Below are 23,809 nucleotides of genomic sequence, written 5' to 3' on the forward strand. Positions count from 1 at the left end.
TTTTAATTAAAATAGCTTTAGAATGCACTTTAATCCCTCATAGATCTCTACCTCCTTTATCACCGTTCTATTTCAAAATTAATCTAGTGAATCTCATAGGCTTATTTTTCCAGATAAACTTCAGCACAGTTTCTCAAGCCCCCCAACTCCTGCCAAAGAAAATCACTATATTAATTAAAATTTCATTAAATTTCCAGATTAACTTTAGTAGAAACTTGCACTCTAGCCTAATTAGCAGTCCAGCAAACTTTCATCTGCTGCAGTTCTACTGCCTTCAAATAGGATTTTCTCTTCCCTCAGTGGGAAGAAGGGTGAGAGTAGAAACAGTGAGCGGGGTGGAAAACTGTAACTCCCAGAACGCACTATTTTCCAAGGCTCTCCCGTTTCTGCATTTGTTCAGCAATGCACACAGCTCCTGCTTTTCGTAAACCTTTATTTATGCAGCAGAGTGTTACTACAGTCCTTCATTTACACCTGAGAAACCTGAGGCTCCCTGTAAGGTTAAGACACCTGTGGAAAGTCACGGAGCTAGTAAATGATGAAGCCAAAATTTGATCCCAGGTCATTCTAAGTCTACAACCTGCATCCTTAAGCACTGTGCTATACTGCCTTAGACTTGAAGGAGCTAACTGTAGTGAGAAATCAGGAATTGCTAGCAATAAATAAAAATATACATACACTTTTAAACAAGAGAATGATAATTAATGTTTTCCTCCAGCAAGAAGCAGTCTGGAATTTGAATAGAAACCATAAATCAGATTTTAAACCAAAACTGTACTAGGTGATCCCTGATACAAAGTTCAAAAGAACAAAAAGAACTGAAGAAAAACACCTTGAAGAACACTGAGAGGGTGACTATATTTATCAGCTCCTCCTCATTCCAGCTCTCTTTGGGGCCAAAGTGCCTACCACTGGGCTTCAAGGCCACGTTTCTGCCCAGGAACTGGATATAGAGCTGTTAGTGAAACAATTTCTATTGACCCTACAGGCTGTAGGAGAACGTGAGGAGAATTGTGCATATTATACTTATAACATAATAGTCCCAAATGAGACAAATGAAAATTGATTCCAAGAAAATGTAGGTGGTAAGAATGCAAATAAATGCTCGTTATGAAGACTTCATGACTTTTTCCTCTGCCTTGTCCACTCTTTGTTTATCCATTACCCAAATTGCATTGGGGCATAGTATTTTATCAAAAGGCTTGTGCAAACATTTTTATACAAGCCCTTAAACATCTAGTGTTCCCCCAAAACTTTGATGTCCTGAAAAATCTAATTATTACTGGTAACTTTAAAAGATCACAGCAATTTATTTTTGTCAAATGTGACTAAAGATTAATGGATACAATCAGGAATAATTTGGTAAAAACATATCAAATGCAGAGAAAGCAAAATTTGTTGTTAAGTGAAGCATCAAATATAATAAAAGAGCAAATTCCATGAATGAACAGCAACAATGCACAATTCATTAACCAAATGCCCATGACTATTTCACACTTCAGAGGGCCACTGATATGATCAGAAATGGTAGTAAAAGGATAAATATAGATTAATTTCAGCATCTCTATACATTTTAATTATAAAGACTAGCCCCAGAGAGCTACCAGCATAAAAAAAGAAATATAAACTAAGGTACATCCATCCCTTTTATAAATCATTATTCCACATATATGAAATAACACAATTATTTTAAAAGACAACAATCAATATGTCAAGAGATATTAAAAGTACATCATTTTCTTAGCTTTTACTAACTGTAAAAATTAAAAATCTGGTCAGCATTCCGCCTCTGGAAATTCTTCTCTCTCTAAAGTCCACATCATCACTATCATTACCCACAATCATCTGCTAATTAACTGATTAATGTCGTGATCACTACTGATTGTCCTTCACTGCCCAAAGAAAAAATGTATTTGTTCATCAAATATTAATAGGTTATAAGCTCCTTGAGGGCAAGTCCACATCTTCTTAGTCTGTATTCTCAGAGCTGACTCAGTACTTTGCTCCAGTCTTGTTTTAAATAGAAAACAGAAAAAGAAAAACTGAAAACAACCCAAAGAATCATTAGTAAGAACATCCACACCCTTGTAGTGAACTTTTCAGTCATCAAAAACAATGTATAGCCCTGGCCAGTTTGACTCAGTGGTTAGAGTGTTGGCCTGTGGACTGAATGGTCACGGGTTCGATTCTGGTCAAGGGCACGTACTTGGGATGCAGGCTCAATCCCCGGGTTGGTCGGGGAGAGTGGGGGAGGCAGCCAATCGATGTCTCTCTCCCACATTGATGTTTCTCTCTCTCTGTCTCTCCCCTTGCCTTCCACTCTCTCTCTAAAAAAAAAAAAAAAAAAAAAAAAATCAATGGAAAAAATATTGTTGGGTGAAGATTAAGCTCCCCCCAAAATGTGTATTATATACATGTAAAGATTGACTAAATATACAGATATTTGAAAGAAACACTGCAAGATAGTAACTACAGCATGATCTTGTATTTTTAAAAAGATACTAGTAGAAAGTGCACAAAAGTGAGCACAGATGAGACTTTTCAAAAGGAGAAAGGGAATGAAAGGCATTTAATAGCCTTTGGCTTATTATTATTTCATTCCCAGTCCTTGGACAAGCCTGACTCTTCAAGGGAAGCTGGCTTTCCAGCTCCCCTCGCCTCGCCCTGTCAGTCCTAGGTCCCCATTTAAACAATTCCCGCTGCCTTCACAGGCTCTTTCCTCATTTTCTCCTTAGTTCACTGACACCCGGTCAGTTCTCGATTCTGTATTCTATCAAACTGCGTATCTTTCCTGTCTCCATTCTGAGCAATACTGGACAGACAAGGGAACAGAAACACACGCACAGACACACACATGCACACACACACAAGTAACCTGTGTAGATAACAAATCTACATTTACTAATCTCAGCGAAGTAACCCTACAGCCTATCACATTCTCCATAAGGTACACGGAAGCCCCCTACCCTGCCCACACGTAGAACACAGTGTTGAAGAACAGCTCTTCATGGTCCCACAAGCTCCTCTTTTATATCTCAGAATCTCTGCCCTTTGTTTCTGTCTGGAGAAATGTCTCTTACCTCCCTGCCACAGCTAAGAACATCTCTGATATCCCATTCCTTATATTTTTACCAGACCTTGTTCCACGTGCTAACGTCTATTACTTGCATATTAAAGTTCTCCTGCACAGCCTTTTATCTCTAAGTCTACAGAAATAATCAAATTGCTCCTCTCTTAAAAAGAGAAAGAAAAGAAAGGGGGGGGAGGGGAGGGGAGGGGAGGGGAGGGGAGGGGAGGGGAGGGGAGGGGAGGGGAGGGGAGGGGAGGGGGGGAGGGGAGGGGAGGGGGGAGGGGAGGGGGGAGGGGAGGGGAGGGGAGGACTCTTGCACATATTACCTCCCTCCTTTACATCTACTATGCTATCAAGTTACAGTACTGTAACGTGTGTCTCCTTCCCGCTGTGTCTCCAGATCTCCATGCCCTGCCTGCTCCGTCCTCACTGCTCACCCATTCCTCTTCACCAGACCTAAAGCTCTTCAGCATCTCAGTGTCCACTCGGTGAAGCCCAGGGTGCTTCCCCTGCAGCGCCTGGGCCAGCCACCCCTCTCATCCTCCCCTCCACAGTCTGGGTGCTCTGAACTGAACCTTGCGGTCTCCCACATGCGCTGCCTCCTGGCTGCTCCTCCTGCGTGTTCCTTCTGATGGAACACTTTCAGCCAGCTATGTTTGCCTATTAAAAGTCTCCCTTTGCTAAGTAGCAGCTTTCTTTCTCCCAGCCATTCTCTGCAGCTATGACTACCCTTGCCTTCACACATCCAAAATGCCCCCAAACTTTTGGAAAGACAAATAGTCTCTATAATGTAATTCAGTCTATACAAACACACACTAAAGAACTATGGGCACCCTAAAGGCACCGACTATAACTCTCATCTTTGTAGTCTCATGTAGTACCTTGCATATTGCCATGCATACAACAGGTACTCAGGGAATATTAGAGGAATTAATAAAAAGAATTATTATACATTTCAGTACATAGCATGAACAGAACTGGAGACACCAAGAAATATATTTTTTCTGAACCCTATTGGGGAAATGATCCCCTCTGACATAGAAAACTGTCACCTGGTAAATTCTAACTTGTGAGGTAGTCCCGGGACAAGTTGTCCCAAACGAGTCTTCCCATTTTGCTGGGAACGGGTCGTGTCCTCTCTTCCCACTCTCCATCCCAGGCCTCCAGGGGAAAGAGGCGCGTTCAAATACCCTGAGATAACTGTAAATATTCTTTCCATCTGCTTTAGTATGTCCAAGGATAATCTGGCTCAAATTACAAACCATGGAGACAGGGAATTATATGAAAATTGGAGTCCGCGTCGCAACAGAACAGATTTCAGGGCCTATATTTTTATTTACCCTCACTTAGAAGCGACAGAAAGGATCTAGGCAGTGAAGTCTACATAAATCAAAATTTAAGTGTGGGTCCTGTGCAAGCGTAGAAAATCTAGGGCACTTTTTTGTTTGTATGCACCTAAATCTCCTTAAATTTAATTCATTTCTGTAAGAGTAAATTCTACCAGGTATGTAAGGTAAGAAAATCTAGGACAGCTATGGTAGTAAATTAATCTGAGAAGAATTATTTTATGTAATAAGTTATCATCATTAAGCATGAAACCAATAAATATTGAACTTTAGGTAGTACTTAAAATATCCAGAGTCAAAGTGCCCTGTAGCAGCACACAGCCTCCAATCCGATACATCTAAGGATACCAAAAAGCATTATTTCTCCAGGACAACTGGTTCTAAAAGTCTTTTGCCTTCATGTTATTAAGGACAGCTATAATACTATCTATAATTTATTGAACTTCTACTTTGTGTGACAAGCACTGTTTTCAAGTCCTCTTCATGACTACACATTTACATTGACAGAAGGTATTTTTCCTTACTTGAAAGATGAAGAACCTTAGAGAAATTAAATAATTTGCCCCAAGTGTGTGTTTGTGTGTTTGTGTGTGTGTGTGTGTGTGTGTGTGTCCACACTTATAACCACAGGAAAAATTATTTTATTAAATATATCTTATGAAACAGCCTTGCTGTTCCATAGAAAAATTTCTTTCTTTCCGTGTCATGTTTCCACTTTTAAAGAACTTTTCATCCTGTCTTCCCAATGTTGACCAACAGAGTGACTGAGAGAGGAGAATAGGTTGGCAACAATCTATTTAGTCACATACACTGGAGTTTTCCCAAACTGCAGGCCATATTTCACCAGAAGAAATGATTTTAAGAGATACAGGAACAGAAAGAAATTATTTTTTTTATATATCTTTATTGATTTCAGAGAGAGGAAGGGAGAGGGGAGAGAGAGACAGAAACATCAATGACGAGAGTCATTGATCAGCTGCCTCCTGCACGCCCCCTACTGGGGATGGAGCCCGCAACCCGGGCATGTGCCCTGACCAGGAATCGAACCTCCACCTCCTGGATCCTAGGCCTATACTCAACCTCTGAGCAACACCGGCTGGGCAGGAATTTTTTTAATAGAATAATTCACTTTAATAAATCTTTTCTACTCTTTACTGACATAAATGTGATTTCAGGTCATATACAAATGTTTTTATTGCATACAGATATATTTATTTTATCATGTATTTAAAAAATTAACAAAAGCATCAGATCAATAAAATTACAGGAACACTAAGTTTTCTTTTTAAACTCATTTCAGTATAAAAAAAGTTATATTTCATTTTAAAACTGTACAAGTGCCTACATTAAAAAAATAAGAAGTGGCTTCGCAATGGATGAAAAACTAGTAAAGGCAACAGAAGCATGACTCCTGGCAGAGAATGCCTACTGTGTGTTTACGCCAGGGAAGGAAGGGGGGACCTTTCTCCGCCTGTGTCCCATCCGTCCACACCAGGACTTACCTCTGGTGACAGCATCTAGCGCACAGCCGCACCCCGTTGCTCCCCCTCCAATGACAAGGACATCGAATTCAGACGTGTTCTGCAAAGTCAGTATCTGAGCTTCTCGGGAAGGAGGCTCCCTGTTCACGGGCTCTGACACGTACTCTGCTGCCTCCACGTAGGCCAGGCTCATCTGAGGGAAAAGGAGACACTTCCAGCTGTTCATCTGGAATGCTCATTTAATACATTTTACAACATGCTAAAAGAGATTTGTAAGGAAGATAAGGGATACCCGGGCTAGGCCGCAGTTCACAGGCCACAGGCCACATGGAGCTATAGGACCGACTGCCTGGGGGAAGGGGCGTCCTTAAAATCTAGCTGCTTTCCCCCCCCCCCCCCCATGAATCACAACTATTGAGCCGTGAAACACTTGGTTTCAGATTCAACCTCTCCACTGCTTGTTTTGGTTTCATATACAGACACGTTTAATTATTTCCCACACTGTACAGCAATTCCCAAATACCTTGTCTAAGAAAATTTATAGAGAACATAAGGATATGTTTTTATCCAGTAGCAGCAATTCGTTCAAATAACATTTAAAAGTTTTGGAGGGGGAAAAATCACTTTATGACTTTCTGCAGTTTCTTAGAAGTATGTGCTCTTCATTCCTTAATTCCCCTGATAAAAATATATTCTAGAGTTTGGGGGTCTGTAAGTTTAAGTCAGTACAATTAAAAAGAATTCTGTTTAACACAAGTTTAAATAATCAGCTAAGGCCGATAGGAATGATACTTTTCAAGGATTTAAGTCAGAGGTTTACCCATTAAATGTTTTAATATAAAATTACAAATTTTATACATTTAAGATACACTATTTTGACTTTTGAAAGCTTTAACAATAATATAATTAAATCTAGCCACAGTCCCCCTAAAGAATAATGACCTTCTCTCATTAGAATATAATTTATCATCCTAAATTCAAAATGCTACTGGTCATTTAAAAAAAAAAAAAAAAAAAGGTTAGCTGCCAATACTCAGAGTGAAAAGCTTAGAAAAATAGAGAAGTATCTGTTTTCCCCCCAAAATGCTAACTTTAGGTTCATTTACTATATTGAACAGTGCTGGTAAATGTGGCTCTAATGGGTCATTATCCACAGGCATATCACTTCTATTTTCTTTAAGTCACAGCATCTGCACAAGCCATAATGTAGTGTTCTTCCCAATTCTGTTGCAGGGGCCACATATGACACTGAACCATAGGCCACAGGTTCCTCAAGAAAAGGTGATCTTAGCACTGACCAAGAGATTGCTCTGATAAGTGACTTTTATTCATTTAAATAAAGTAAACCAAAGTGCTCCTTACAGTCAGATGTAATTATAAGCAGGCCAATCGGATTTCTACAAAAATAAATCTAGAAGCCATAGAGTGCGCTGCAAGAAACCAAGATTTGGGTCAGAGGGTCCTCGTTCAGGTCTTAGCACTCGTTTGCCAGTAGTGACTTCTGAGCCATCATCTCTCCGGGCCTCGGTCCCCTCACTTGCGGAGTGGGACAAAGCCCCCGCGACGTCGCTCTCTCTCTCTCTCTCTCTGAGTTACCCTCCATCTGAACAGTGGTCAACTACAAAGTGCCACCAAGGAGCTACTGTTGACATTGTTGTTTGATCCCTTAATAGCATATAAAAGGGAACTTTCAAAACATATTTTACTAAGTATCATAAAAACAAAAGGTTACCATCAGGTAGCATATTTTTCAGGCAGTTAATTCAGGTGCCAAGCCACAAAAATCTTACCCTCCTGGAAATAACTTCTAATGATCTGCTAAAACCATTTCCCCATGTTCACAGTTACATACTTAAAAGGTAACAAACTAAATAAATGTAACTGCTAGGTGCTGTGGAGGGAAAACAACTTTCAGTCATGGTCTATTCCTTCCATCATTTAATGAGGAAAAATATATATATTACACACACACACACACACACACACACACAGCACCAGGATATCACCGTTCAGATGAGGGGCAGTCTTTCCTTTGAGGATTTTAATTAGGTCACGATAGATGGGTAAGACTCACACATGAGACTGACAAGTGACTACGCTGCCAGTGTGTTTCCACTCATCAAAAGACTTTTGCTGACATTTTCTGTTTGGTAAGTTTTCTAGAAATACTTAAAAAATAAAATTAAGAAGTACTTGAAAATAAATTTAAGTTCTAATGAAGCATATTCTTGGTAATACTAAAAGCCCCATATTACTCTCTGCTAACAGGTCATATCTGTGAATAGTAAACTCAACTGAACTTCTTCGGCAAGAATGCTGGGTCTCGTTGATGGGCGTCTCTCGGGCCTTGTGGGAATTTCATTTACCTACTACACTGCTTCCCCTGCCTTCATCCCCTGCCCCATCCTTCGAGCCAGCAACATGTGTCATCTTAAGAATCAAAAACACCTCTTCATTTATGTTTCTAATAATTGCTCTAAAAATTCTTGAAAGCCCTGTATACCTTTGTTTTCTCTACTACCTCGCCTCCGACTCACTCCTCAACCCACTCCTCCCCTCACTCTAATCTCGATTTTGGCAAACACACCAGCACCCCACCCCAAAACTGGCTAATTCCACTATGGCGCTAAACCCAATGAGCACGTTGCACCCCTCACTTCAGCTGTGATTTCAGCACACACATAACTGTCCACTCACGTGGGCATCTGGGAGACAGCCTTCTGAGTTGAGATTCATATTCTCTCTCTCTCTCTCTCTCTCTCCTTTTAACCACTCTCTCCTACCTTCCTTTGGATGTCCCTCTACTGCCCAACATTAAACACTGAGGCTCCTCTTGCATCTGTCCTAGTCACTATTCTCAGGTCACAAAAAACTCTCTCTAGAGAGTCTCTTCCGCCTCCATAGTGTCAGGCATCTCTTACACCACACTGACTTCCAGTTTTGTTCCCCTCTTCCAGAACCAGGTATCAAAATACCTACTTGGTACCTCCATGTGGATGTCTCACATATATCTTAAAATTCAACTGATGACTTTATCACCCCAAACCTTTATCCCCTGTCAATGATCCTCATCTGGGTAAAGGTCCCATTATACATCTAGTTACTTGGACCACTCTCAAGTCCCATATCTGATGAATCACTGAGTTCAGCCAACCCCACCTCCTGAAACATTCTCACATCTAGTCACTTAATCTTCACTGCCATCTTTCAAGTAAAGGTATCTCCCCCTTTCCCTATACTAATATGATATCCTCCTACAGGTCTTCACACATTTACAATGCCTCCTTCCTAGTGGTTATCTACATGTCGCTGGGGTAATAGTTTTAAATACCCGATTATGTCGTTTCCTTGGGTAAAATCCTTCAAGAGCTTCCAACTTAATTTAAGTTAAACATCTTTACTCTTCAGTCTTTTAGAGTGGACAGTACCAGTGCCAGTGAGGATACAAAACAAATGTAACTCTCTTACATTGCTGGTAGAAACACAAAGGGATACAGCCATTCTGGAAAACAGTTTGGGAGAGTCTCATGAAGGGAAAATACATGTACCATACAACCCAGCAATCCCCCTCCTAGGTAATTACTGGAGAGAAATGAAAACCTATATTAACACAAAAACCTATATGCACATGTTTACAGTGGCTTTATTTATAAACACCAAAAATTAGGAAAGTCTCAAGCATCCTTCAACTGACTAGACAGTCATATAGCTATGCAATGGAGCAATAATCGACAACAAAAAGGACACACTAACCCGGCTGGGGTGGCTCAGCAGTTGAGCGTCGACCTAAGATCCAGGAGATGGGGGTTCGATTCCCAGTCAGGGCACATGCCCGGGTTACGGGCTCCATCCCCATTCGGGGGCGTGCAGGAGGCAGCCGATCAATGACTCTTTCATCATTGATCTATCTCTCTCCCTCTCCCTTCCTTTCTCTGAAATCAAAAAAGATTTTTTTTTAAAAAAAAAAGGAAACACTACTAATAGACACAATGACATGAATAAATCTCATATTCATTATGCTAAGTCATGGTCAGCAAATTATGGTTTTACACCCAAATTTGGCTGCGACCTGTTGTTGTTATTGTTTTCGGGGGGTGGTTAATATGTTTTTATTGATTTTAAAGAGAGAAGAAGGGAGAGGGAAAGAGAGAGAAACATCAATCGGTTGCTTCCCATACTCACCCCAACCAGGGACCAAACCCGAAACCTGGGCATGTGCCCTGACTGGAAATCAAAGCCGTGACCTTTCCGTGCAGGGGACAACACTCAACCAACGGAGCCACACTGGCCAGAGCAACCACCACCTGTTTTACTAAGTCAACTTTTACTCGAACACGGCCACGCGCAATCATTCACGTATACAACCCGTGACTGCAACAGCAGAACAAGTATTCACAGAGACTACATGGCCTGCAAGCCTAAAGCATTTACTTCCAGGCCCTTTACCGAAAAGTTTGCCAACCCCTGTGCCAAGCAAAGCAGCTAGACTCAGGAGCCTGCAGGTGGTGTGATTCTCTTTATATGGTGTTCTGTAAAAGCAAATGCAGGGGTCAGAAAACTGATCAGTGATGGCCGGGGCTGGGTGTTGGGGGCAGGGAAGCCTGACTACAAAAAGGGCGGAAGAACTTCTGAGGGTGACGGGAGTGTTCTATACCTTGACTGTGGTTGTGGCTACAAGACAACGGGTACTTGTCAGAGCTCCCAGAACTATAAACCATAAAGGGTGAATTTTACCGCATGAAAATTACAGCCCAAATCACACTTTACTAAACGTGACTTAAAAAAACAATAAGTAAATCTGTATACAGTCATTCTGTACCAGGCACTATTATAAAGATTTTACTTTTTCTACCCAATCCTCAAAATAACCCGATGAGCTAGACACTATTATGGTCTCCATTTTACAGAGGAAGTAACAGACAGAGAAGTTAAGCAATTGGCCCATGATTATACAGCTGGTATATGGTAGAGCTGGGAATTGAACCCAAACAGCCTGGCAACGGAGACTGAGTTTTACATTGCTGCACCATACTGACTCTACATATAATCTGAGAAAAAAAATAAAGAAACAGACTAAATAGTTATAATAAGATGAGTTATCACCAGTTGCCAAATGCAGAAAGTTTTTTGTGGGTTTTCTTGGTATGGTTTTGTTGCGGAGGTTTTGCTGAACAGTCCTTCCAAAACAAATTTTTTTTAAATATACGGCACTATTGAGGGTAATTTATTTAATTTCTGACACTACATTTAAAATAACATTTTATTTTTGTTTACTTTTTTCATAAAAGCTGGAAAGTGTTGCAACTGAGAAGCTAAGCACCAAGTTTATTTTAGAGGCAGTAAACAGCCTAAGGCCCTACTTCTAATTATGACAAGAGAAAGACTCATTTTGGCTTCATATGGCTTTGAGTCACAAAAACACATCTGCAGTCTACCTTCTAGAATATGTTGATTGAGGGGAAATAAAGAAGAGAAGGCAGCAGGAATAAAACAGCAATGGTAAGTAACAGCATGCGCTAAGAAAAGAGGCCTTTGTGCTCCAAGTCTTCCCAGGCTTGCCCTTTTCTCACCCTCCTTCCTTCTGAGGCAGTTTGAGTAAACAGGAATCTGGGAGACAGGCTCCATTACAAGACTGATCCAGAGACACTGGGAAGAAGCCTTGGAAAGGTAAATCTGCTCTAAAGCACCTGAGACACCAAAACCCTGAGTGTCCGGAGAAGACATCTCACCCACTGTCCCACAATCAATATGTACTGAAAGCCCTCAAGGAATCTACACACTGGAGGAAAACAAAAAGATAAAAAGGAAATTATAACATTGCTTAACAGCTGGATTTACGACAGAGAAGAGGCTACAAGAACCAACAGGAGGCACCCCTAATCCAGACCTGAGAAAGTTTCCTGGAAATTATAACTGAATCATGTCAAGATAGACTAGTAGGCATTAGCTGGGTGACAATAACAGGAAAGGAAGAAGGAATAGCATGTGCTAAACCAGAAGTCCTACTAGCGAATTAGTCAGCACACTACTTTTGCAAAAGCATGGGCAACACATCCAGTATTTAAAAACTACTGTATTTTACATAAAAATTAGAATTTCTATCTGAGATAAATATGCTGAAGCTGAACAGTAGCACTCCCCCTAGGCAAGGCTTTTGCTCATTCGCCCAGCATTCCCATTCACTGGCTTCAGATTACCAGTCTGGCCCTGGTAGGCACAGAAGTTTGCCAACTCTGGCCTAAGACAGGACAAGCCCAGCACTACCAGATTCAGAATCTATTTCCTAATTCAGCCATTGATGCCAGAAGAAAGGAGAGCCCAGGATACAAAGCAAACTGCCTAGCACAGCTCCAACCACAGTTCCCAAACAAAAAAAAATGTTTATCTTAGAAGAATTAGAAGAATATCTAATACAAAATATTATTTTCATGTTGTTATTTCTGACTATATTAGATTATTATGGACTATGAGGAAGTGGGTGTTTTATTAACATGCAAGCAAATTTTTATATACATTTTTAAAAAATAAAATTCCTCCAGCATTCTGATAGGAAACATACAGCTTTTGTCAAGACACTGGTACAGTGAACACCGACATGGAATTGAAAGTCAAGTTCATAGTCTTTAAGAGTTTACATACCAGAGAACAGAACGGGATTCAGAAGGAGATCAGCTTCACTATGTCTATGCACCATTAGACTTGCAAATTAAAAAAAAAAAAAAAAAATCCTAGACATTTGCAACTTTGAGTGAGACCGAAAACAAGATCTAATAATTACTGTCTATTTCTGAAAGAAGTGCTTATTTAAAGACCACAGGCAATTAACAACCAGGTTGTCCTGCAATCATGTAGAGTAATAATTGGAGTATAAAGTAGGGTTTCATGCAAATCACTTCATACTGCAACTATCATTCTCTCCCATATTATGTGATTCAATCACATATTGTAATGGAACCGTTAAATTTGAGGGAAATTGCTTCGTGTTTTGTTCTCACTGAAATGGAATTACTATATCTGTATATTTCTGGAAAGTAAAACGCAACAAGCACCTCCTTAAAGTGAACCTTAAGATGTTTTAATGGCCTTCACCTCCTGAGTCACTCTGTGATTCTAAACAATGATTTTTTTCTTGTAATTACATGACAGTAAGCAACATTTCTCAATGTAAACATACTTGCTGATGGATTCATTATTATGCTATAGGAAGGGCTGCAAATGAGAAGACTGTCATCTTCATCAGGGACCAGACAAGAGAAAACAAGACAAGTCCATCCTTCCAGGGTGGCTGAGAACGGAGCTCTAGTTCACCTTGAGCTATCCAACTTTTAAGTGGCTGGGATTCCTTTGAGAAATCGCAGAGAACTCTTTTAATAGCAGTCATAATATATCATTATAAAACTTTTTATAGCTGAAAAATAGGGAAAACCCTTTGGCTCTGTCTGACTCTATTTCAAATAAACTCTTATCAGACTAGACTACATAACTGAGGTTTAAGGGATATGTTTCATCCATTTTCAAATAAATATTTTTAAAACATAGAATATGTGTTTGGAGGTGTTTATGCTTGATATTGCTCTTCAATTCCAATAGCGTGTTGAGAATTAGAAAATCTGGAGAGGAAGCCTGAGATATGAGAGGGTAGAGGGAAGAAGACAAGAACTGTCACTTGCCTGACTGCTGCTAGACCACACACTCTAACATGTCATCACCCTTAAAGTATTACCGGAGAAGGAGGCATCCTTTGACTGGCAAGGAAACTGAGGTTGGTGATTCCTTGGGCAAGTCACGGAGAGAACCATGATTTGATCCCAGGTTTGACTCTAAATCACATGCCCTCACCTCTGCTAGGTTATCTTTGCCTATATATGTGCGTTACCTGGGCCCAGAGATCCACCAGCTTCTCTGACACCAGCAATGTGGGCAAGTATTGATGGCAGCGAGTGTAATCAGAAGTCCCAGGGACCTTGCCTAGCCTGTAGCCAGCCGCAATGGACAGTAAGGTTGACAACCAGGGTTCCAAGGAATAGCACTTTTCCTTAAAAGCTTCCCTAACGCTTATACCTGGAAGTGGATACAGAATTAAAAGAAGGCTCACTCTCCCCTCTTCCCCCTCAGGTGAATAAGATGCTGGCCCCAAGGTGAACCAATGTCAAAGACGGTTTCCAAGCAATCCAGAAGGCCCCTGGCTACCTTTTAACCATATATTCAAAACAGTCTGGGGTCAAATCTGTGACGCACACCTTCCACTTCTCTGTGAATTATTTCATCAGATATGTACCCATATTTATAACTTCTGTAGTTTGTACTCACAAGCTTATAATTAGATCTCAAAACTTTTTTGTTAAAAAAATCACAAAGCAAGTAAAATTAATATTGCCTAACTTATCTTAAAGCATCTATTTTCTTCTTAATTTGCAAAGCTGTACCTCGAGGAAGCCTTTCTAACATAAATACAACTTAACTATTAAGCAGAAAGATGGGGAGAGAAAAGCTAAAGGACTCTCCCCAGAGCATTTAAGGAAAGTTTCCTCAGTCCCACAACATTCCTAAAAAGTTTCTCAAAGAGACCTTAAAATGAATAAATAGTTGAAAATGAAATGCAAAGTCAAATCAAAATGAATGTCAGTGTTGCTCAGTTAGCAACAGCCTAGAAGCTCACCAGCTGTCAACGCTAATCATAGCTCAGTCGTTGACTCACTGTGTGACCTATAGCAGTACAGTTAACCTCGCTGATTTTGTATGCCAGCAGTAAAATAGCATCACCAACTCCTTGGAGGCCTGGTGTGAGTTAGAACTCAAAGATATTGCCATGGCCCCACTTTGGGAGCTAAGTGTTAAACAAAAACCAAAATTATAAGGAAGATGATAGGATGCTCTTCAAAGAACATTTCCAACTCTGTCTGCATAATTTTAGTGCTTTGATAAAACATGTCTCGGAAGAAACAGTTAACCATATAGAGTAGTTAAGAATAGTTTCAACTGGCCTTATCGAAAATACAGTGCATTCAGAATCTTCATCAAGCTTTAGATATCAGACATAGCCTCAACATATTTAGTTGTGTTTCTAGGAGAAAAAAACAGTTCTTCCAGAAATCTATGCAGAGGGTCTTTGGCATAAACTCTTACAATAAAACTCTCATCAAAAGAAATATAGCTCATTCGTCAACTATATCAGAAGCAGGTGATGGCTGGATGCTTAACCAAACTTTCTCTCTTCTTCTAGAGAACACTACTGGATCACATTTCCCACCCTCTCTTACAGTGGGTTGAAAAGGATCCAGTATGTCAAAAAGCCCTATATTGAGGCACAGCCACTATAATAATTCAGGTTCCTGAATAATTTTAAGAAACAAGTCCCCAACCTATCCACACTGAGCTGTAATGTGAGAGAGAAATAAACCTTCATTATGATGAACTTTGGCATTGTTTATTACATCAATTAGCTTACTCTACTAAATACATAAATATGAGATATGTTTAGCCTTCAAACCCAAGATTCACAAGTCGCCTACTTTGTATGTAGTCCACACATGATTCAGAATCTTCCTGTGATAAACGAGGCCCCATCAGTTACAGAAAAATAAATCCATAGAGATAAAGCTCCAAAAAGACAGATCATCAAATGCAAGCCCCTCCAAACCATGGTGCAGAGATACTTCTTTCATAGTTCACAGAACTGATGCTGACGGCACTTTAAGCAGGCAAGTAGAATCCAGAACCTTATTATTCAATCTCTAGTCCCTTCTCCTAAATATACATTCTTCATATGATATGTAACAATATAGTTTCCACCTAAACATTAAAATCAACAAAAATGAAGACTGTTTAAGAACAGCTGCTATTACAGTACTTCGTAAGATTTTTTTTTTAAAGAGTAAGGCTGTTTATGAAACTATGAAAAATGCCTCAGGAGATGGAAGATTATTTACTCAGAGAGAACAAACAAGTCTGGTAGCCTGAATTGACTCACGAAGCTAAAAGCAATCTGGTAAGCAAACGTGTCACATTATTTCAGCTACATCAGTGCTCAAGAAAAGTTATACTAATTTCAAACCCACAGATATGCTTTAGCTTAGGAATCAGAAGAATATTTACAACTGAGGTTAAATTCTTAAAGACAGTGTGTTCAAAAAATATATAGTTATATTCAATCAAAGATATTACTGAAAAGTGATGCATAAGTGAAATTTTTATAATTTAAATTTTAATTCATATAAGGTTCCAGACACTATACTTAAGATTTTAAGTATATATTTTTAAAGGCTTTATTTTTTTTTTTGGAGCATTTTTAGGTTTACAACAAAATTGAGAGGAAAACCAAGGGGCTTCCCATATGCCTCTTGCCCTGACGTATGCATAGCCTCCCCATTGTCAACATCACTCACCAGAATGGCACATTTTTTACCAAGGATGAACCTACACTGACACATCATAATCACCCAGAGTCCATAGTTTCCTTAAGGGCGCACTCTTGGTGGTGTACATTCTGTGGGTTTGGACAAATACATAATGACATGTACTTATCATTATGATATCATATGGAGTAATTTCACTGCCCTAAAAATCCTCTGTGCTCTGCCTACTCATCTCCCCCCACACACCCCTGACAACCATTGATATTTTTACTGTCTCCAGAGTTTTGCCTATAACCATATACTACGTAGCTTTTTCACTGCGGCTTTTTTTCACTTAGTAGTATGCATTTCAAGTTCCTCCATGTCTTTTCATGGTTTGACAACATTTTTTTTAGCACTGAATAATGTTCCACTGTCTGGATGTACCACCGTTTATTCATCCATTCTCCTACTGAAGGACGTCTTGGTCTCTTCCAAGTTTTGGCAATTATGAATAAAGCTGCTATAAACATCCATGTGCAGGTTTTTGCATGGACATAAATTTTCAACTCCTTTAAGTAAATATCAATGAGTGTGACAGATGAATTATACGGTGAGAATATGTTTCGCTTGGTAAGAAACCACCAAACGTTTCACATCCTCATCAGCATTTGGTGTTACGCTTAGGATTTTGGTTTCTCTTCTTTCGTTATTCAGGTGAACTTCAAGTTTCTCTGACGTCTACCAGTTTCTCTGACCAGCAGTTAACGTAAGCAATATAATGTCAACCAAAGCTCAGCTATTTAAAGAAATCTTGTGTGATATCTTTTTTATTATGCCTAACAAGGTTAAGTTTATTTCAAATTTTCATTTCTTATATCAAAGAAAGTACCATAGACCTGCCATGTGTCAGGTACTGTAATCATTGGCTTCTATTTACTGACTGACTTAGTGCTTGGCAGGGGAAAGAGCCCAGGAGTAAAGTGATATTATCCCTACTTTATGAAGAAACTAGAGGTCTAAAATCTTGCATAACCTGTGCACAGTAACAAGCTCACCAAAACCCAGCCACACTTGCATAAGAGACACATTCAGGAGACTAAATATACTTTCATCTGGGGATCCATTATAATAAACCCCAAAGTACTTCTTTCTTTGACTAGATATGATCATTGGATTCTTTGTTGCTTTGCCAGTCTTTTGAACTTTGAGTCATTGGTACTAACAATCAAAAGGCCCTGGTTTATTAGACTCTCTTACAAATAATATACTGAGAGGGAGAGACTGAAGTTAAAACAATGTCCTCAAAACTCCTATGGACTTTAATTATTCAAGCACTACTTTGCCTCTCATTAGCATAAATGTTTTTCCTCATGGGTTTTGAGGATATTAACAACAAAAGTAGCATAGGTTTACCCATAATTCAACCAACTAACACATAACCACTATCATTTTTTTCCTGTTCCCTTAAAACACAAAGCAAAGTGAACTACAGTATTTAAGAAGCCACTCAAAGTATAGTGAATTGCCGTCTCCTACAAAGTGAGACACTATTTTGCAAAGCATAAAGGTCCTGTCATTAACAGCTATTACTACATCATTGACTTTAGGAAAGGATACATTTAATTGCATTGTACTTCAAGCTAAAATGATATATGAAAATTCTGATTTACCAAAAAAGGTTAGAGCATTTTTTAAAATATTGTTTATTATTTAAATATTTCACCATAGAATTCCAATAAAAAGTATTGTACTATACATTAACTAATTTATCAAAAAGACTATATTCACACAACTTTTTAAGAACATATCAGCCAATATAAATCAAATCTGCCATAGCTCACGTAAGCCTAAATACTTAAAGAAACAGCGGAAACTTCAAGAAATTTATTACTTACAACTTTCGAAAAAGAGTTTAAGTCAATAATTGGGATTGTCCACCTTGTTACTGGCTCATCTTCAGATCAGAAAGCAAGGAGAAGAGAAAACAAAAGGGTGTTTGTATAACTGTTTTCTAGCCATTCTCCTACAACCTCAGATGAAAGACATACCATTTGCTACTAACCTCAAAGTCTTAAAAAGGCGTCCCTGAATGCAAGAATCAACTTTCTTGCCAACTACAGCCATGCTTTGTATTCATATTACCTGGGAATCTTATAGCTAATGCCTCTGAAAGCTTAATATGTTCTAGAACTCTTCCAGGCTTGACTGCTCTTCCACAATCCTATGAGGAAAGTACAGCAGGTCCTCAAATAACATCATTTTGTTATAAGGTTGATTAGATGTCATAGGAACTTAACTCTTATTTTTAAAAAATTAAATTTATTGCGGTGACACTGGTTAATACAATAAGTTTCAAGTGTACAATTCTATAAAAATCACCTGTATACTGCACTGTGGGCTCTCCACCCAGTCTAGTCTCCTTTCGTCACCATATATTTGACCCCCTTTATGCTCCTCCACCTCCCCCACCCGCCCTTTCCCTCTGATAATCTTCATGTCTGTGCCTCTGAGTTTGTTTGTTCGTCTGTTGCTTTCTGCTTTATATCCCACATATGAGGGAAATCATATGGTGCTTGTTCTTTTCCATTTGACTTATTTCTCTCAGCATGATACTCTCAAGATCCATCCATAGGCACTTAACTCTCATTTATATCAATTGGCCTGTGGTAAAATTGGTTTCCTTATACATCATTCCACTTAAAGTCATGAAACCTATAAAAGACTTACTGTACCATTTCTCTCCTCATTTTACAGATGGGGGGAAAGAAGGCTTAGAGAATTTAAGCAGTTTCCCCAAAGTCACTGAGTTCTTAAAAAGTAGAGCTAGGTATCAGATACAGACGACTGCATCAGAGATCGTGCTCTTGTCCTTTCTGTTAGGTTGCTCAGGAATAAAACATCAGTAGCTGGAATCTCTCAATTCCTTGATCCTAATATCACTCCTCACACTGAAGAGAGACCTAGATTTCTATATTCGGAAGCCCACTCCCAGCCTATGTCTGGTGCAGGAAAAAAAAACAAAAAGCCTTTCACATCCGGGCTTTGAGAAAGCTCTGGGTGGTTCCGAGCCTCCACCTCAGAGTTGGTTCACAAAGCCCACTACACCTTCAGAGCGGGTAATGGAAGGAACAAACCTAGCATGTGTTGCGTGAGAGGGTGAGAAGGCCCACCCTCTGACCTAAATAGGTCTTTGTTACATCAGCCATACCACTGGGGTTGAAAAGAAACCCACACTATCACACCAATATTTCCAGTGAGGACCTAGAAGGTATGAAGTAAATGTAGAGTGTAGAGGGTTGTTTTTTTAATTTTCAAAAAATGTCCTTGGTCTATTATGAAAAGACAAAAGCCTAGGGGACCCCTCGTTAAATCTTTGCACTCCCACCTTGTCCTTGCCCCTGTTCTCTCCCAGCCAATGCCATTCTTCCCGCCCCCCTGAGGAACCCCCATACAGCCCTGACTTTAGCACACTCCACTCTGCTGCTCACTAAGGTCATTTAGTGGCTTAAAAATACCCAAGGTTCTCTCTCCTAATTTAAACTCCCATCTTCATCTACTCCATTCTCTTCTCAGCTTGGAATTAGAAAAAAAAAAAAGGTCTCCCATGAGGTAACACTTTTCTCTCACTAGATATTAAGGAATCGTAAGAAGAACATCCTGTACTGAGAGGAAGATTGGATATCCCCTAAGTCCCTTCCCATTAAAAGTTTATTATTAAACAGACCTATACTAAATAGGAAGTGACAAATTCCTTGCTCCTGAAAATCTGCACACCACTGCAGAAGTAGTTTGCTTGCTGCATCCCTGGTGGGACTTAAGATAGAGCTGGGATGTGGAAACCCTACTACTCAGCCTCCGGTCCCTTGACATATGGCTGGTCTGGGGAGAGGAAAAATCAAGAAGTCTTTGTGGAAACTTAGTCACCCACTTGTGGGAGAGGAAATAAAAGAAGGGGGAAATGAAATGAACAGAAAGCCTCTTCAAGACCACTCAACCCCTACATGTGTAATGGAAGGGGGCCTGGAATGGGGATGCATTGTGGCCACAAACCTCTTCCCCTGCAAGTGGACACAGTAAAAGTCAGCCAACATTTATCTCCTTTCCCCTACCAGCTTCCTCCCTGGAATTGAACATTTAGTTTGCCAATCTCCAAAAGAAAATATAATAATAATAAGCTTTCTCCTTAAGCCATGATCTCCATCCCTAAATCTGACTTCATTTATTCAAAAGAAAAAAAAATAAAATAAATATATATATATATATATATATAGGCTTCACTTGGGTCAACAGTGCACACTACTGACCATTGAAAAATATAATATAAATGTAAACAATGTGCTTATATGAAGGAGCCATACTACAAAGTAAAGTGAGACCAAAAAAAATCATTGCTATCACCTCTAACCCCCAACCTGCCCCCCAAATTGCCAGCATCTCCACAGTTTCTATTTCCTTACCTATTCTAGCAACTGGCTACAAAGTAAGTGAGCCACCTCTTAATTGTGTTTTCTGTTTAATTAAAAAAGTATATGTGATGGTTTTCCTTCTAAAAATTCTTTCCCTTGCAAATATAAGTAAATTTAATTGACTTGGCACCTAAACATTTACAGAACTATCCCATCGCCAAATGTGGTTTAACAACTGATCAACTATTAGAATCACCCCATTTGTATTTCGAATACAATCCCTTTCTGCATTTTAGGAAAGAAGTTTTGTACTGAGGATATCAAATGAGCACAAGCTAGGGGCCAGGGGAGACAGAACTCTGCAGGTACAGAAATGCCAGCAAAATATGCCCGAACTTAAAGTCAAAAGACAGCTTTCTCATACATCAGCATCTTGGGCTTTCAGCACCAACATACTCTCAAAGGAGAAGAGTTTACTGGTTGGAATCATTTTAGAAAACTGGAAAAAAAATACATAAACACAAGCCAATACTATAAAGTAATGCTCTGTAAAAAAAAAAAAAAAAAAAAAAAAGAAAGAAAGGAGCATGCCTAGTCACATTTAAGGCCATACTTCTACAAAATTCAGCCAAATAACGGATATCAAGGGGCAGATTTTTCTTGACAATTGAAGTCAGGAAAATTTTCCTGCCTAGAATGATTCTGATTGGCAGATAGTTTCTGAGAGAGAACAGCTGAGGCCTGTGGTCATTTTATGTCAATAGCTAAATGATTTGGTCTCCTTTTCCCCCTCGTCCCCCCAACCCATTATCTCTCCCTCTTTTTTTTTTTTTTTTTTTTTGCCAATCCCTATGGCTACATCTCAACCTACTACCCAAAATATGCTCATGGCAGTGGCTTAAAGGGACAGAAATCACCACAAGAGAATGCATTCACTTAGATACATACCTTATGCAACTCATTGATTCGATCTGCCTATGGTGATTTTTTTCAAAAACACTTGTCAGCTTAAAATTATAAATGACTCAGACTGCTGGTATCTGTTTCATTTTGGCTATTAGGGTGGTTGGATGTCTAACGTAGGAAAGAAAAAGTGAAAAAATGTCCCAGAAATCAGCAGGCCCTTGTTCATCTTTGACTTTAAAGACTAAAATTCACCTCTAAATGCATTCATTGGAGACAGTATCAACTGTTTATTCTATTCTCTGAAATAAAAGAGAGATCAAACATTTAAAAAAAAACACAGTATTACCCCATACAAAGTTAAATTATAAAGTCTGAGGCAGAGCATGCTTACTGTGGTCATAAACCATGTATAAATTTAGCAACAACTCATCATATTAAATGTCGTTACCTTTGACACTGGCATTTCCCAGTAGCATTACAGACAGCTAGCACTGGTTAAGGATGGCACAAGTAATCTAATCCATTAAAGCCCAAGTCCCAAACAAAACTGTACTTCTAAACAGCCTCAACAGAACATCTTTTGACACTCACTTTTAAGGAAACACGACAACATTTTAAAAGAAAGGAGTGTGCATCGAACATGATCAAAGGGTAAAGATAAGTTTCAATAACAAGTTAGGCAATTAATAATACCTGCAAATATATACCTGGAAAAACCCTAAGGTAAGGTGCTCAAAGTTAAGAATAAAAAAGATTAATGTAATATGTTCAATATCTATCTTTAGGAGGAAGCACTAAAAATAAGCTTTAAAGAAAAAAACTATAAGCCAGCAAATTGATTCTTCTTAATATGTGTTTTAAAGTGGTATTTCCCATTCAAGACATGGGACTCAAAGCAAGTGGCTGGCTCCACCACCCTGTAGCCAAAAGCTACCAAACAACCAGTGTAAGACAGCCATGGCTTAAAGGTTTTCACAAAAATGTAGAAAATGAGCAGTTGATAGATAACCCAGCTACAAATAGCTTCCCAAATTCCTTCACCTCCATCTCTGCTTAGAGAATGGCCCTTCCCACCCCAAAAAGCGAGACAGAGAGAATGCATCACCCTGCTGGTATCACAAAATGTCCTTAGGTCATGGGGGACTTATACTGACTACTGAGGTGGCTACCAGCATTTCAAGCTTCAAAAAAAAACACACAAAACCATTCACCAAAATTATTTCCCAGCATTAATTTGAACTATGGGAAGACATAGTTGTAGTGCCTTTTTTCACCAAAGAGGAAAAAATAAAAATAAACTGAACACTTTAAATTATTTAGAAACTTGATACCAATCTCATTTTCATGGTTTTCCCCCATAAAAACTTTACCAAATATAAAGTAATACTACATAAGCAACTAAACCTTTAAGAAACAAAACCAAGATTCAAAGTTGGGCCTTTTATATAGGCTCTTTCTTTTCCATTTCCTTTCTCAGCTGCCTGCCTTCTAATAAGGCAAACTTTTGGCACAACATAGAAGGTATCCAGATATTTGGAAGAATTAAACAAGGAAAGTCTAAATGAACAAATGCTGGCACTCAAAAATGAAGCAGTCTTTTAAAACCAAAGAGTCAACACAGAGGCTAAGTTATATAATGCTTTCTGATAAAGAAAGTTACCCTTTAAAAATGAGATACACACAGTTTTCAAGGATCATTAAGGTAGTCTTCCAAATTAGTGTCCTTCAGATCAAACTGAAACAGTAATTTCTAAATAAAACCGTTAGCGAACACGTCCCATATCACAGTTCTTTAAGTTTCATAGTTTAATCAATACATCTACCATTACTTACTTGCTTCCTTCTGTAATGGGCAAACTGAGAGAGGCCCAGAATAGTTGCAAGAGCACCTCCTCCAGCAAGAATAGTCCCTTTCACTGCCTTCTTAAACGCCATTTCTTAGCCTAGAAAAAAAAAGGAAACGGAAACAAACAAGTTAATTAGGATTTTTATTGCATGAACAGTCCCAATAATAAAAAGGGACTGTGTAGGTTATAAAACTATGTTAAACTAATAAAGAAAACATAAAATAAGGAAGTTACTAACATGTCATTTTAATATTACCATTCAAAAACAATAAACAAAAAAAAACCTAGACATGGGAATTGACTACACAAAAGTTCCCTTCCAACAGGAATTAAAGAAAGAAATGCAAATTAAGGGACAATTGAGGATATTTAAACAGTATAAAGTCAAGAGAGCTGTGAAAAGAAATGTCATTGTG

General features: G+C 39.0%; 1 protein-coding gene across 1 annotated transcript in view; it reads right to left on the reverse strand.

Moving 5' to 3' along the window:
- Window positions 1-23,489, reverse strand: part of GPD2 (glycerol-3-phosphate dehydrogenase 2) — a 99,748-nt gene extending 76,259 nt beyond the window's left edge. Inside the window, exons 1-2 of the mRNA XM_016198249.2 lie at window positions 23,380-23,489; window positions 5,919-6,090 (exon numbers count right to left, since the gene is read on the reverse strand). Coding sequence (XP_016053735.1) covers window positions 5,919-6,090; window positions 23,380-23,481 — 274 coding nt within the window. The 5' untranslated portion in view covers window positions 23,482-23,489. The remainder of the gene's footprint in view (window positions 1-5,918; window positions 6,091-23,379) is intronic.
- Window positions 23,490-23,809: the final 320 nt, after the last annotated feature.

This window comes from Miniopterus natalensis, chromosome 8 (genome assembly GCF_054644295.1).
Source record: "Miniopterus natalensis isolate mMinNat1 chromosome 8, mMinNat1.hap1, whole genome shotgun sequence".
NCBI lineage: Eukaryota > Metazoa > Chordata > Mammalia > Chiroptera > Miniopteridae > Miniopterus > Miniopterus natalensis.